Genomic DNA, 13,473 nt, shown 5'->3' with positions numbered 1-13,473 from the left:
TGGACTTTTCGAAATACCAAAGACACCCCCGTAAAAATTCAAGTAATTCCAAATCAGTCCCTGTCGTTAGCAAACCCGGTTAAGTGATAGAATGTCTGTTAGTTTTTGTTTAAAATGCCCAAAACACCCCCAAATGATGTGAGTGGATCATATTACCCTTGCCCCTTCTTCTAAACTCATAAGCTTATGAATGTTTCACAAAATTGAGAAGAGAAAGACGCTACAACCATCGCCTTCCCTGAAATCTGCAACTATCCCCTTCTCCAGCCTCCGGCGTACGATCATGTGTATCTCTCCCCTCTAACAACTACCCATCTTGTCCGGCCAAGGTGTTTCCTTCAATGGTTGTAAGTTCTCTTAGGATTTTTTATAAACACAGAATCACTAGGGTTCTTTTGCCTTTATAATAATCTTCAAACTTGCATAGTAGATTGGAATCGATTATAAACAATATACTCAGATGGCGCTTAACTCCATCGATGGCCAAGAAGGTTCATACTTCTACTCAATCCATCCACTCATTTTCCTTTTTCGTTCAACTTAATATTTACTTACACATTACATGCTCTGCTGCAGAAATCTTAAGAACAGTAAGAAAAGAACCTCCAACTCGCATTGCACTTAGGATTAAATCATTTTCCTTACTCTCAAACTCCTCACGTGAAAGATACGATTCAGGAGATTTCGAAGTTGGTGGATACAAATGGTCACTTTATTCATCTATTACTTTTGCTTATTAAATCTTCCAATACCCTTTTCTTTTCTGTGAATAATATTGGACACACATATAATTGGTGCATTACAGGAAACTGTCTTTACCCAAAAGGAAACAAGGATAAAAATGCTGAAGGGCACATCTCTCTCTACTTGGTAATGTCAGAGACAGACTCCCTCTCTTCAGTTTCAGAGGTCCATGTCATTTTCGGGTTGTTAGTGCTTGACCAACTTAGGGACAAGTACTTGATCCTCGAAGGTTGATGTTAATACTAATAGCTTTATTTGATGATGATGACTTATGATGAGACCCAAATCTAATAGAAATTCCACCGATGACTGTGTTATTTTTCACTCTAGATGCCAACGGAAGAGCAAAAAGATTCTGTACAACAAAGACTGAATCTGGGTTTGACAGATATGAGAGTGTTTGGGGCATTTTAAATAAAAACTAATAGACATTTCATCACTTAATAGGCTCTGCTAACGGTAGGGGCTGATTTGAAATTGTTTGAATTTTTAGGGATATCTTTGGTATTTCAAAAAATCTAAAGACCAAAGTTTAAGGGTGGCATTGTAATTTTATAATGACATTTAAAACAATTTCTGTTATACAAAAAATCAGTTTTTGGCAACGGACGTTACGAAATCTGTCGCATAAGATACTATTACTAACGACGAAAAAATGTATTGTCGTTGTATATAAATACAATAACGACGGGTAAAAACTGTCACCTAAGATAAAGTAGCAGCGACGGGATAATTACACTGTCGCCTCAGATAAAGTAATAGCGACGGGATAATTACGCTGTCGCCTAAGATAAAGTAATAGCGACGGGATAATTACGCTGTCGCCTAAGATAAAGTAATAGCAACGTGATAATTACACTGCCGCCTAATTATGTATATTAGCAACGGAAATTATACTGTCGCCTTATATAAATGCATTAACGACGGATATTTTGCAACCGTCACGTAATATAGTTGCTCGACAGAAACAATTTTAGCGACAGAATGGCGACGGATATATGTTCTGTCGGTGATAGTATGAGCGACGGAAATGTGGTTTTTGGCGATAGTTTCTTTCCGTCACCAAAAATAGTGAACTAAGAAATCCACGAACTATTGTTGATCATGTGTGAGCTCTCATCGGCTCCTATGCTGGTGCAAAGACTACACGATCAGGTAGCAATCTCTTACCCTTATAATAATAATAAAAGAAAGAACGCTACATGATTGCATTGATCCCTATATTAATGGGAGAGCTAATGAGAACGTGAAATTAGGCATCCCAATATATAGGATAGGGCGTGGTGGTCACTTCTACAGCTTCATTGAAGGCACTTAGATAAGGTATGCTATTTCCATGCGTGATATCACATTTGGAATTTAAATAATCTCATCCCCTAAAAAAAAAATTATACCCAAAGCTATATTGGTAAATTAAAATTAAGGCTTTTAATTTAATGGTGATGGATTGGTAAAGGATCTTTTTACTTTAATGTTAATGGTGTAAGGGACTTGGTGAATGCCTTTTGTTTTTTGTCTTTTCCTTTCTTTCCGTTGATTAAGGCACTTTAATTTTATTATTAATGGTGATAGATTGGTAAAAGGCCTTTTTACTTTAATGTTGATGGTGGTAGGATGAAAACGGTTCAGTTGTTTGATTGTACGAGTTAGCATTCAATATCTGTCATTGTTATTTTTAAATATGCTTTTATTTATCCTTGTAATGACAGAAGATGGGACTGATGTTGGATGCTAACTCGTATGACCAGGTGATCGTACGAGCAAACTAGTAAGGGATTGGTAAAATATGACTTTTTTTACCATCCATCTCTTTAGTTTGACATGTTTTTGTTGAACATTTCTGGGAAATGCAGAAAACCAGGATTTTACTTATACGGAGCAGACTTTGATCCAAAGATGTATCAAAGATTTCAAAAGTTAGAATCAAGAATCGAAATGGATTAGATTTTTATTTATCAATTGGAATTGGTCTCAAAAACCTTAAAATTGACCCTCAGATCTGAAAACTAAACAATTCTGAGGTTTTTTGAAATGAATTAATATATTGAATCGACTAATATTGGGATGATCAATTAATTCACCGATCTGATTCCATATTTTTGATACCATGATCAAGGAAGGTAAATTTAGGTGAATTTTGTGAGCTTATACCCATATCAATGGCTTCTCAAACTGTGCCAATTCCATTTCACTGTCAATTTTAACAAAATAATAACTTCAATTAACCCAATCTCATATTCTTAATTAAAGAAACCTTTGCAGAAACCCTTTAAACATATTTTTCAGAGCCAAAAAGTCTACCTTTTTTTAAACGATCTCAAGGGTTCTCTATTTGAACACTTTAAATGGGGTTAATTTCGAAAATTGTATCTTTTTTTTTTTCCTATAAATTTTTTGCAATGAGGGGTTATAGGGATGGTGGGTAGGTTTTTTTTTTTTTTTTTTTTTTTTTTTTTTAATGTAAAAAAAGATATGGCTTTATATTTTCTGATAATTATAATAAATTCTACCTGAGCCTATTCTAGATCATATATTTTTCATCCCTCAACAAGCATGATCTTAATCAAGAGTGACCAAAGCCAATGATGAAAAGGGCAAAAAGGTTTAAGGCAAAAAATGTGGGATCACATACATGTTGTCAAGCTTGGTATACATACTTAACTGATTTGGCCATGTAGTAAATTTATAAACTTGGCAAGGTACGGCCATATTTTGCTACCACCTACTCAAAATAAGGGTAAAAGAAGTGTTTCTGACTGCATGGCATCGCTACACCCAAACACAGGATCAGAAGGGCGAAATAACTATAAACTTGGCAACTTTCAACTCTAATTTGCTACCACTTACTAAAAAATTTAAGAGAAAAAGAAGAATTCATGGCTGCATGACGCTACACCCAAACATAGGATTGAAAGGGCAAAATAACTATACGCTTGGCAACGTACAATTCTATTTTGCTACCACCTTGTCAAAAACTATATTAAGGAGAAAACCCCTATTGATTGCTCCTGTGTGCGTTCTCATTAACCTCTTTATGTTGATACAAGTGCCACACAGGGTTGCAATGATCCCCTCCAAAATTAAATTTATAGACAAGGTTTTTTTTTTTTTTTTGGTAATAAATTTATAGACAAATTGGGAGTTATGTAAAATGAGCTATGACTATACAACCACAATACCACCCATCATGCATGGCATATCATTATTTGTGGGATTAAATTGCAAATACCCTAATTCAGTTCATCATCACTACATATCACATCAACAATTGGTACAACATTTTCGTTTTGGAATTCAAATGTGATGAATGGATTGGTTGACTAAAAATAAAATAAGAAGAAGAAGTAAAACTCATTCAGAGTTGATATCTCTGTCATGTGTGACACTTACAAATTAAGAAGCTTGAATTTCATCTCCCAAGAAGTACTGCAATCTTTCCTGTAGTCGGGGATACGACAATTGAGCATTCTGCGTTCCGAATTTGGACAGGATTCCGCTTTAACCTCCCACAGTTAAAGCAATTCCAAACTGAAACTTCGGGGCAATACAAGATGTGATTGGTGCACAAGTCAGCTAGTCTAGGTAGGTCTATTAGACGTAATCTTCTGAGTTTTGGGAAGGGTGAGATGACGATGGCTCCTCCGCCATTAACATTAATATTATTCTTCTGCCCTTTGAACTCCTTGCCCTCCTCTGCCTCTTAAAATATGACTTCCATTGCATCGCAGTTCCGAACTGAAATGTAGTCCAAGTTGTTGAAGAGGGGTGGCATTCCCTTCGTGAAGACCATCTTCAAGCTATTGCATTCCCATATGAAGATCTCTGCTACTTAACTAAAGCAATTTAGTGGCAATCTTTTTAGATGTAATGTCTTAATGGAATCTTGGTAGCAGACCTCCTCCTCCTCCTCCTCCTCCTCCTCCTCCTCCTTTGTTCCATTCAACACCACCTCCAAGTCCTCACAATTCTCTATATATCAAGATATCCAACATGAGTAGGAGGCACACATGTCACACCCACGCAATCCTCAATGCGTAAGTAGTATAGAATTTGGGATTCATTGAGAGCATGTAGAGAGTCTTGTTTTATGACTCTGCAACGTGTCAGCCGCAAAAGGATCCATCTTCTTGGCCAAAGATTTGAACCAATCAGAAATAATGACTTCTTCCAACCAAATGGGAAGAGATGTTAAAGAGGTCAAGCTGGGGAATATTGTCGTCACAGTCATTAGTAGTAATAGACAACCCACCACCACCACTTCTCTCCTCATCCCTTATTTGGTGTCCTTTTTTATTCCAATATTTTTCATCTTCAGCAGCTGTACCACCACAACTCACCCTCCATTTTATTTTCCTTGCTCCAAACAATCTCAATTCCTCCAATTTGTGCTAACGAGAAATTGCCCCCAGTGGAATGGAAACTGGGCTCCATTCCACATTCATGTATCTTAAATTATTTACACTTCCAACACATTCAGATCCTAGCTGGATTTCTTGCTCTAACATTCGACAATAACTCAAATCTAAAACTTGGAGTTGTCGGAGCATCAATTCTTTCAAATTTTCACAACACCACAGCCTTAGCACCCGAAGATTCACCAAACATGACAAGGAATCTGGGAGATATTCCAATGCCCTTGTGTCAGAAAGATCAAATACGCTAAGATTATCCATGTGTTGCAAGAAATTTGATGGGGGGAATAATAGTGAGGATCTTGTTCTGCCTCAATAGCAAAGTGGTTAGATTTCGGCACATCTTTTCTGGCAACTTCTCTATTTTTGTATGTATTAGTGAAATCTTAGTTGCATCTACCCACTCATGAGACTCTGATGCCTCTTTAACTGATTCACCAGTCTTCATCAAGAACTTGGGGCTACTACTATCAGAAGAAGTAATCCAAAGTGCAAATTCTCGCATCATATCATGCATCCTCCCATTACCTTTATACTCTCCATCTTTCAACATGCAAGCAATTTTCAAACTTGCAATCAGATCCACACCTTTATCTCTAGCAGCTTTCAAACTCCCTAATCTATTTAATAATCCCCCTCCAACACAATAATTTAACATCTCATCTTCTACCCTTATGTCATAATCTTCCGGGAAACAGGCACAATAAAGAAATACACTTCTAAGCATATCATTCTCTAATCTATCAAAACTGAATTTCAAAGGAACAAATACTTTCTCTGTCATACCTCGAAGATCTTTGGCTGATTGTTTTATCTCCCTCATAGCATTCTCCTACACCCCAACTCCATGTCGATTTGCCATTGTGCGAGCAACATTGACAATTGCAAGGGGAAGACCCTCACACCTTCGGACAATTTCTTCAGCAAAGCCCTTTATGTCATCCGCAGCAACATGTACACCAGCTACTTTAACAAAGAGCTCCCACGACTCAACTTCAGGGCTGCACTTTTAAGGTTTTACTAGCACCCATATCACTGCAAGTATCTTGAATTCGACTAGTCAGAAGAATTTGTGGTTTGGAGGGCGAGGGATTCCAACATTCTCAAGCTTTAACTCACTCCACACATCATCCAAAATTAGAATAAATTTATTCTTGTTTAGGGCTTCGAATAATGCATCCGTCCCACTGTTCTCTGGTAATTCGAGTCGCTTACCGATACTAGTTTGGATGCTTTGTATGTTGGGACTTGGGAGTGGCAGACACTGCGACCATTATTACAGTATCAAAACAAGAATTTTCTTTGAAGTGTTTGTTTACTTGTTTCGCCAGAGTGGTTTCCCATACCATAAACTCCAATGATGCCAATTTCCGGCTCACCTATGCAACCAAGTATCTGCTTCAGCATGCGTTGAGTTGATGGCTGGGTCTGGATTGGCTCGATTGGCATCTCTATCGCAGACTTTAGAGAAGGCTGCCTTGCAACAACAAATTGTTCGTTGAGCCTACCATTAGCCTTTGGCTTGAGGCCTGCAGATCTCTTGCTCAATTTGTAGCGTGACCAGCAATTCACACACCTCCCTTGATTGTACTCTGTTTCTATATCTTCGGCATTCTTTTCGATTTCATCGACGGCCTCGAACCAATTTCTTGCTGCGGCAGTCTTCACTTGTCCAGCGTTTTCTTCTGCTTTTAGTGTTTTTTACTCATCATCCCTCCTTGCCTTCAGCTTTCGAACGGGTGATCAAGGCCATCGTAGAAAAGGATGAGAATCTAGTGATGATCAAAAGCAAATACCGCCTTAATCGCATCCCAAGCATGATCGCTGCAATCTCCGGCCACAAAGATGTGGTGAGTTATCTTTACCCGATCACCATACGCAAACCAGAAGAAGTAGGTCATGATCAGATGGAAGAAGACCACAGTACTGACCAAGAACGTGAAAAAACTAGAGTTCGAATTCTTACTTCTCTCATTTTGGTGAATTTTATGGTAAGCATATCATCAACTTTTATATATATATATATATAATTTATAGTGCCAAGAGAATGCCACAATTATAAGATCACCCCTCTTTTTCATCAAATTAGACTCAGACCTCTTACTGTTAGTCATTTTTAAGCAATATACCTTATATGCTGATATCAGCAATTATATTTTATTTTAAATATGAAAATTCCCTTATTAAATATAAAATACCTAAAATACCCTTATAAGAAGTTACTATTTCTTTCACCCAAATCTAGGGGTGTCAATGCCAAGCCAGCACTGATAGGCCCGACCAAGCCCGACACGTTTATGACCCGACCTAGACCGGCCCGATTAATAAACGAGCCTGACACATTTATAAATAGGTAGTACATGGTTTAGCCACCTAGCCCAACGGGTGCCCGACCGGCCCGACACATTTACAAGCCCAATTTGAACTGACTCCTTTAAGCCCGACCTAGCCCGACCCCTTTAATACTACTTGTATTTTTTTCAATTTTTTAATGCAATTTGTATTTAGTCCAAATGGTATGTGATATGTCCAATTGATATGGTAGTAATTATTATATAAACATTCATCTTTTTTATGCATAATTTAATTAATTTGAACTTACTAAACTTGGGCTATGTAAGCATAGTTTAATTGATTTGAGTTTTGCAGGTTAAAGATCTAGTACTTTAGTAATTTAGTTACTTTGTTCATCTTTGGCTTAATTCCTTTTAACTATTGGTATGTCCATCTTTGCCTCATTTTTTTGATATTACTCTTCAAACACATTTAACGGAACAATTTTAAAGAGGACCCGTTTAAAGCCCGATTAAAGTTAAACAGGTCAATAACCAGGTTAAGGCCTGATTAAGGCCTGTTTATGGTAGCCTGTTTATGGTAGCCTGATTAAAGCCCGAGACCGACTGGCCCGATTATTAACCGTACCATGTCCCCCAAAGTTAGGCCCGTTTAAGTAAACAAACGTTCATGGTGCAAGGATTCCAAGTGATCAAGCCCGATTAGGCCCGACCGGTTGCCACCCCTACCCAAATCGATAGATTTGCTCCATATTTCAAGACTTAATTTACCGTTCTCCCAAATCATGAGATTTCAACCATCAGCGATCGTTCAAAGCAACAGTAGTGGCATTAGCGATGGACGGCAACGCACAGCGACCAGGGGATTCCCACTTCTTCAAGCGGATTCTCTAAAGTGACTCAGGGAGACGTGTTTCTGGCTGGAAATCTCATATTCTTAGGCCAATTCTCCTCGGTTTCTCTTTTTTGAAGATCTTGACGACTTAGGTTGGGAATTTTCTACAACAATCTCACATCCATGGTTCGTTTTTCTCGCTATTGCAGGAAGAAGTTCATTCTCCTAGCCGCTCTGTAGCTCCTCGCCGAAACTCTATTCTCTTCATCTCTATGCATTTAAGAAGTGGGGATAATCTTTGGTGTTCTTTGGCTCTCGTTGGTTCGATTTTGCACGCTCACAATCATTTATGCCACTTTACATTAGGTTTTGCTGTTTTCCGGCGAAAAACGTGAATCTCCTCAGTTTCCTATGATTTCTATGAGCTCATTTAGTTCTACCACACATTTTCTAAGATTCAAATCTATTAATTCTTCCATTAAGTTTGTCTTCTATTATAAACTCTACTCTGAATGTAATTATTTTCTTTGAGCATAGGCGGCTAACACACCAGACATTGCCCTTTCTATTCAGTCCAGGAGCGAGACCAGCACAACCCTCTCTAACCCCTATAGTAGTCCAGATCTCTGTGAGTATACTTGTGGCGTTGTTGTGGAAGGCTTCTATCTCCCCCCTTGGAACCTTCATCCAATGTGTCATCTTCTCAGTCCTTCAAAAGAGACCTATCTCAAGTAAAGGAAACGAAGGTGGGTAAAATTCAATAAGTGCAAAACTAGTTCCAAAATAGATGAAATAAAAGTGACACGCACAACAGGATCACCAAAATACAAAACTAGAGAACAATTAGGGAGAAATTTAATAACTTGTAACAGAGTGAGAAAATGGGGATAAACATAGAAGAAAAAAAAAATTCTTGCCAGCGGCCTAAGATGGCAGCGATGGGAAGCACACTTCTCGCCAGAGAGAAAGGAAAAGTATTCGTCGGCAACGGAAACTAGCAGTACTCATCTAAAACTCGCATGAACCCTTGGTCGCAGGTATGGAGAGAAGAAGAGAAAGAGATAAGGAGAATGAAATGGTAAACTGGTAAAGACGGGTATTTTTGGGATAATGAAAATGGGTAACTTATCAGTGTTTTATTCATAAAGGCAAAAATGTCATATCATAGCATTCCTTAACAGTGACAAACGGTAAGGGGTTTGAGTCTAATTTGGTAAAATAGAGGGAGTGGTCTTATAATTATGACATTCTCCAGGGGTGGCGCTGTAAATTTCCTAATATATATATATATATATATCATTTCACTGTTCTTAAACTAGCTTAGGTTTTGGTTGTTCATGAAAACCCTAGTTTTTCCCTTTCATTTATTTAATTCTTTTCTAGGTCAAGATCTTGATCTACTACAGAAATACCCAGGTTTAGTCTTGGTCAAAGATGTTGATAATTGGGTACCCATGGCAGCACTCTCAGAGATGCCCACTTCATTTAAAAGTTCATTACCTAGCAAAAGAAGTGTTGCGAGCTTGGGATACCATTTAATGTACTCATGTAAGTATTTTCTATATATCATCCGATTCAATTTCTTTAATTTATAGCAGTAGTTTCTATATATGATTTAGAGTCAATGCTGACTTGATCATAGTTAGCAAATTCGGATTTGGGAATTATTCGGGCAAAGAATTATTCGGAATAATTCGATTGGTTAATTTAAGGGTTCGGTCAAAAAAGCGGACAAAATAAAAATCGGATTCGGATTCAAAAATTATTCGATTACAAAAATAAAAGTCGGGCAAAAAATTTGGATGTTATTTTTATAATTTATTGTATATATTTTATTTATTAAGTAATTAACTTGATATGTACACCTAAAAAGAGAAAATTATTGTAGTTCAAAAATACAATATAGTAAAAAACTAGGAAAAAGTTGTCATTGAATGATGGAAGCAATGGTTACAGTAATTCAATTTCAAATGTATGTTTTAATGCTTCTACCAATTATCCTGTAGGAACATAATAGTCTAAAATCACATCATTCAATCCATGACTCACCTAATTCCATCATCCATGCTTAAAAGGAAAAACTATTCTAAATAAAGCAAAGCATCCACAAAAGCATAACAATAGTTATTACATCACCATAACTTAAGTACTCAACTACATCATTATATACTATCTGGGGTTGAATCTCGCTCTCAGTAAAACTAGCACTTGCACCAAATAGCAAGTCCTCAACAATGCTATCATCCAATAATCTCTTTAGCTCTTTGTCAAGGTCTTCAATGCTCTGATCAAAATCATTGACACTAATATTGTCAAGATTAATGGGCAACATGTTTTTCTGTTCAAGTTCACCCCTCTTTTCCATCATCAACGAATTCATTTTCACGTAAACTAAATCATCTAACATCGTTGCTAACAATCTATTCCTCTTTTGTGTTTGTGCTGTATCCTAGGCACTCCAATTTCTCTCACAAGCTGAAGAACTACATGGTTGGCTCAATATTCGAATGGCATACTTCTGTAAGATAGGAATAACATCACCTTGAATATGCCACCAAACCTCTGTCATTGGCAATATATATATATATATATATAAATATACAATTTTAAAGGACAAGTAATTTTTACATAAAAAACAATAAACTAAAAATTTTAAAAAGAAAGTAATTATTACACTTACAAGGATGACTAGTTTCCATCATCATCTTGGCACTGGGAGTAAAAATAGTGGTAGACTTCATGTGGTATACTGCCAGTTGTCCATAATATTCTCTCCTCTCATCTTGTGGAACCACTATCTCACCAATGAAATCTGTTGCATTTTTCAATTGAGGAATCTTTTTGAATCTTTCACTAAAAAAATAAGTAGGGTTGAAAACAGCAACTGCATAGTGAATGATACCTAAAATATTTTTATCCCTTCTATTATTAAAGATTCTCAAAATTTGGTCATATCGATGGTCTTCCTCATAAAGCTTCTCCAATACCTCTTTTGCTCTTTCCATTGCTTCATACAAATACCCTAATGTAGCCCCATCACCATCAACCAAACGGAGAACTCGAATGAATGGTTCCATAAATCTCAAAATCTCTTTTGAATCATTCCAAAATGACTCCCTTTGAATAGTATCCACCACTCGATCTGTTTCAACAGATCTCGAATTTCTTAGACTCCTCCACTCAGCTGATGCAACTAGGAGTCTAAGCTTCTCTTCCACTTCAACAATTGACTGAAGCATTAAAAAGTTTGAAGCAAATCTAGTTTTGCAAGGATATTTTAGATCCTTGTTTGTGAAACTCCTCATCAACTTTAAGACAATTATTGACTTGTACAAGTAGTCAATAATTCTTTTCACCTCATAAAAAATTTATTGAACCCAAAAAACCTTTTTATAGATATCCTTCAACATTAGATTAATACCATGGGCTACACATCGAGTCTTAAACAACCAACAATACTTTCCAGTAAGCATATCAAGTGCACTTGAATAATTGGATGCATTGTCTAAAATTAGATGAACCACTAAATTTGGGCTAATACTTTGAATCTCTCTATCAAGAATATCAAATGTGTAAGAAGCAGTCAATCTAGCATGAGAACACTCCTCTGACTTCAAAAAGATAAAAAATTTATTGAACCCAAAAAACCTTTTTATAGATATCCTTCAACATTAGATTAATACCATGGGCTACACATCGAGTCTTAAACAACCAACGATACTTTCCAGTAAGCATATCAAGTGCACTTGAATAATTGGATGCATTGTCTAAAATTAGCTGAACTACTAAATTTGGGCTAATACTTTGAATCTCTCTGTCAAGAATATCAAATGTGTAAGAAGCAGTCAATCTAACATGAGAACACTCCTCTGACTTCAAAAAGAGAGCACCATCCGGGGAATAAGCAATCACATTAAGAAAAGACCGCTTCTTCAAGTCAGTCCATGAATCAGACATGATTGTACAACCAGTTTGCTTCCAAGAATATTTTACTTCGTCAGCATATTTTTCAAGGTCCTTTCTTGCTTCAAGAATTATTCTTCCACGAAGGGTTCCATAACTTGGAATAGGAACACTAGGACCATAACAGGTTGTGCACTTCACAAAATTGATGAAAACATCTGATTGAACAACATTGAAAGAAATGTTATTTTTAATAAAAATTTCAGGAAGAGATTTCTCCCAAGTTGGTTTAACAATCTTAGGGATCATTTCCTCCATTGTGGACTGCCTTTGACTAGTTATAGTTAAAGGAGTCAAAGGAAAAGAACCAACTATACTCTCACCACTAGTACAACTCTTCCGCTTTTACTACTTGATTCAGAATTAATAGCAAGAAGAGCTTCTGCTTGGACATCATCTAATACTTTCTCACAAAAGGCAACATCATGACCACTAACTTTAGCTAAATGATACTTGAGTCGAGTGACCCCTCCAAAAACTTGTTTTTCACAAAATTTGCATTTGAAATGTGAACTATCAAGTTGCTCAGCATGTTGCCAAAACTTATCTTTTTGTCTTTCCATTTTTCCTATTTGTTAAAAGTTGAAACACACAAAAAAACAACATAAATCATTTCATATAAACAAACAAATAAATCATATTAATAATTACATTACATAAGCAAATAGCCTCTAGATAATTAACGAATCAAGTTTTCAAGTCCCACTAACATGCATAGCCTTCACAATAGCATTGGTCATTTACACCTTATGATCATTTTCTGAATCAAACAAGAAGACCTTACCATAGTTTCATTAGCATGCATAAGACTATATAGAAAACAAAAGCCTAACATTGTAAGCAATCAACTCTTAAAACTATTATCAAGCAAATAACCTCATAAGCTAGGAGCCTAGGACCCATCAATTGATTAGAGTCTAGAAAGGCCAAGACCCAAATGGAATGATGTTCAGATTCAATAGGAGAGTATCTAACTAGCTGACTGAGCCATGAGAGGGAAAATATTTTACGGCATAGACCCACCAGTTATAAGTTACAACAGGAACCATTTATTCAGAGTTGCACACACTATAACTACTACATCCCTATTGCAATTGTTGAATAAGAACCACAAAATGAAACTAGATAAATTATAGTGTTTCTTCATATTATTGAATAGCATAGTCATAAAATGCAGAGTACAAGCAATTGCAAATATAGTACTACAACCATGAAGTTGTATTTG

General features: G+C 36.5%; 1 protein-coding gene across 1 annotated transcript; it reads right to left on the bottom strand.

Annotated features, from left to right (window-relative positions):
* Nucleotides 1-5,988: 5,988 nt before the first annotated feature.
* On the bottom strand, nucleotides 5,989-12,506 carry LOC122067238. The gene is made up of 6 exons (XM_042631074.1): nucleotides 11,979-12,506; nucleotides 11,672-11,896; nucleotides 11,273-11,515; nucleotides 10,417-10,569; nucleotides 6,536-6,633; nucleotides 5,989-6,157 (listed from the first exon to the last, which is right to left on the bottom strand). Exons 1-6 carry the CDS (start codon nucleotides 12,504-12,506, stop codon nucleotides 5,989-5,991), a joined length of 1,416 nt encoding a protein of 471 aa, XP_042487008.1.
* Between the last annotated feature and the right edge of the window lie 967 nt (nucleotides 12,507-13,473).

Source organism: Macadamia integrifolia, unplaced genomic scaffold, assembly GCF_013358625.1.
Source record: "Macadamia integrifolia cultivar HAES 741 unplaced genomic scaffold, SCU_Mint_v3 scaffold2776, whole genome shotgun sequence".
NCBI classification, from domain to species: Eukaryota; Viridiplantae; Streptophyta; class Magnoliopsida; order Proteales; family Proteaceae; genus Macadamia; species Macadamia integrifolia.
Note: the sequence above shows the minus strand (reverse complement) of the source record. Positions and strands in the feature narration are given on the sequence as shown.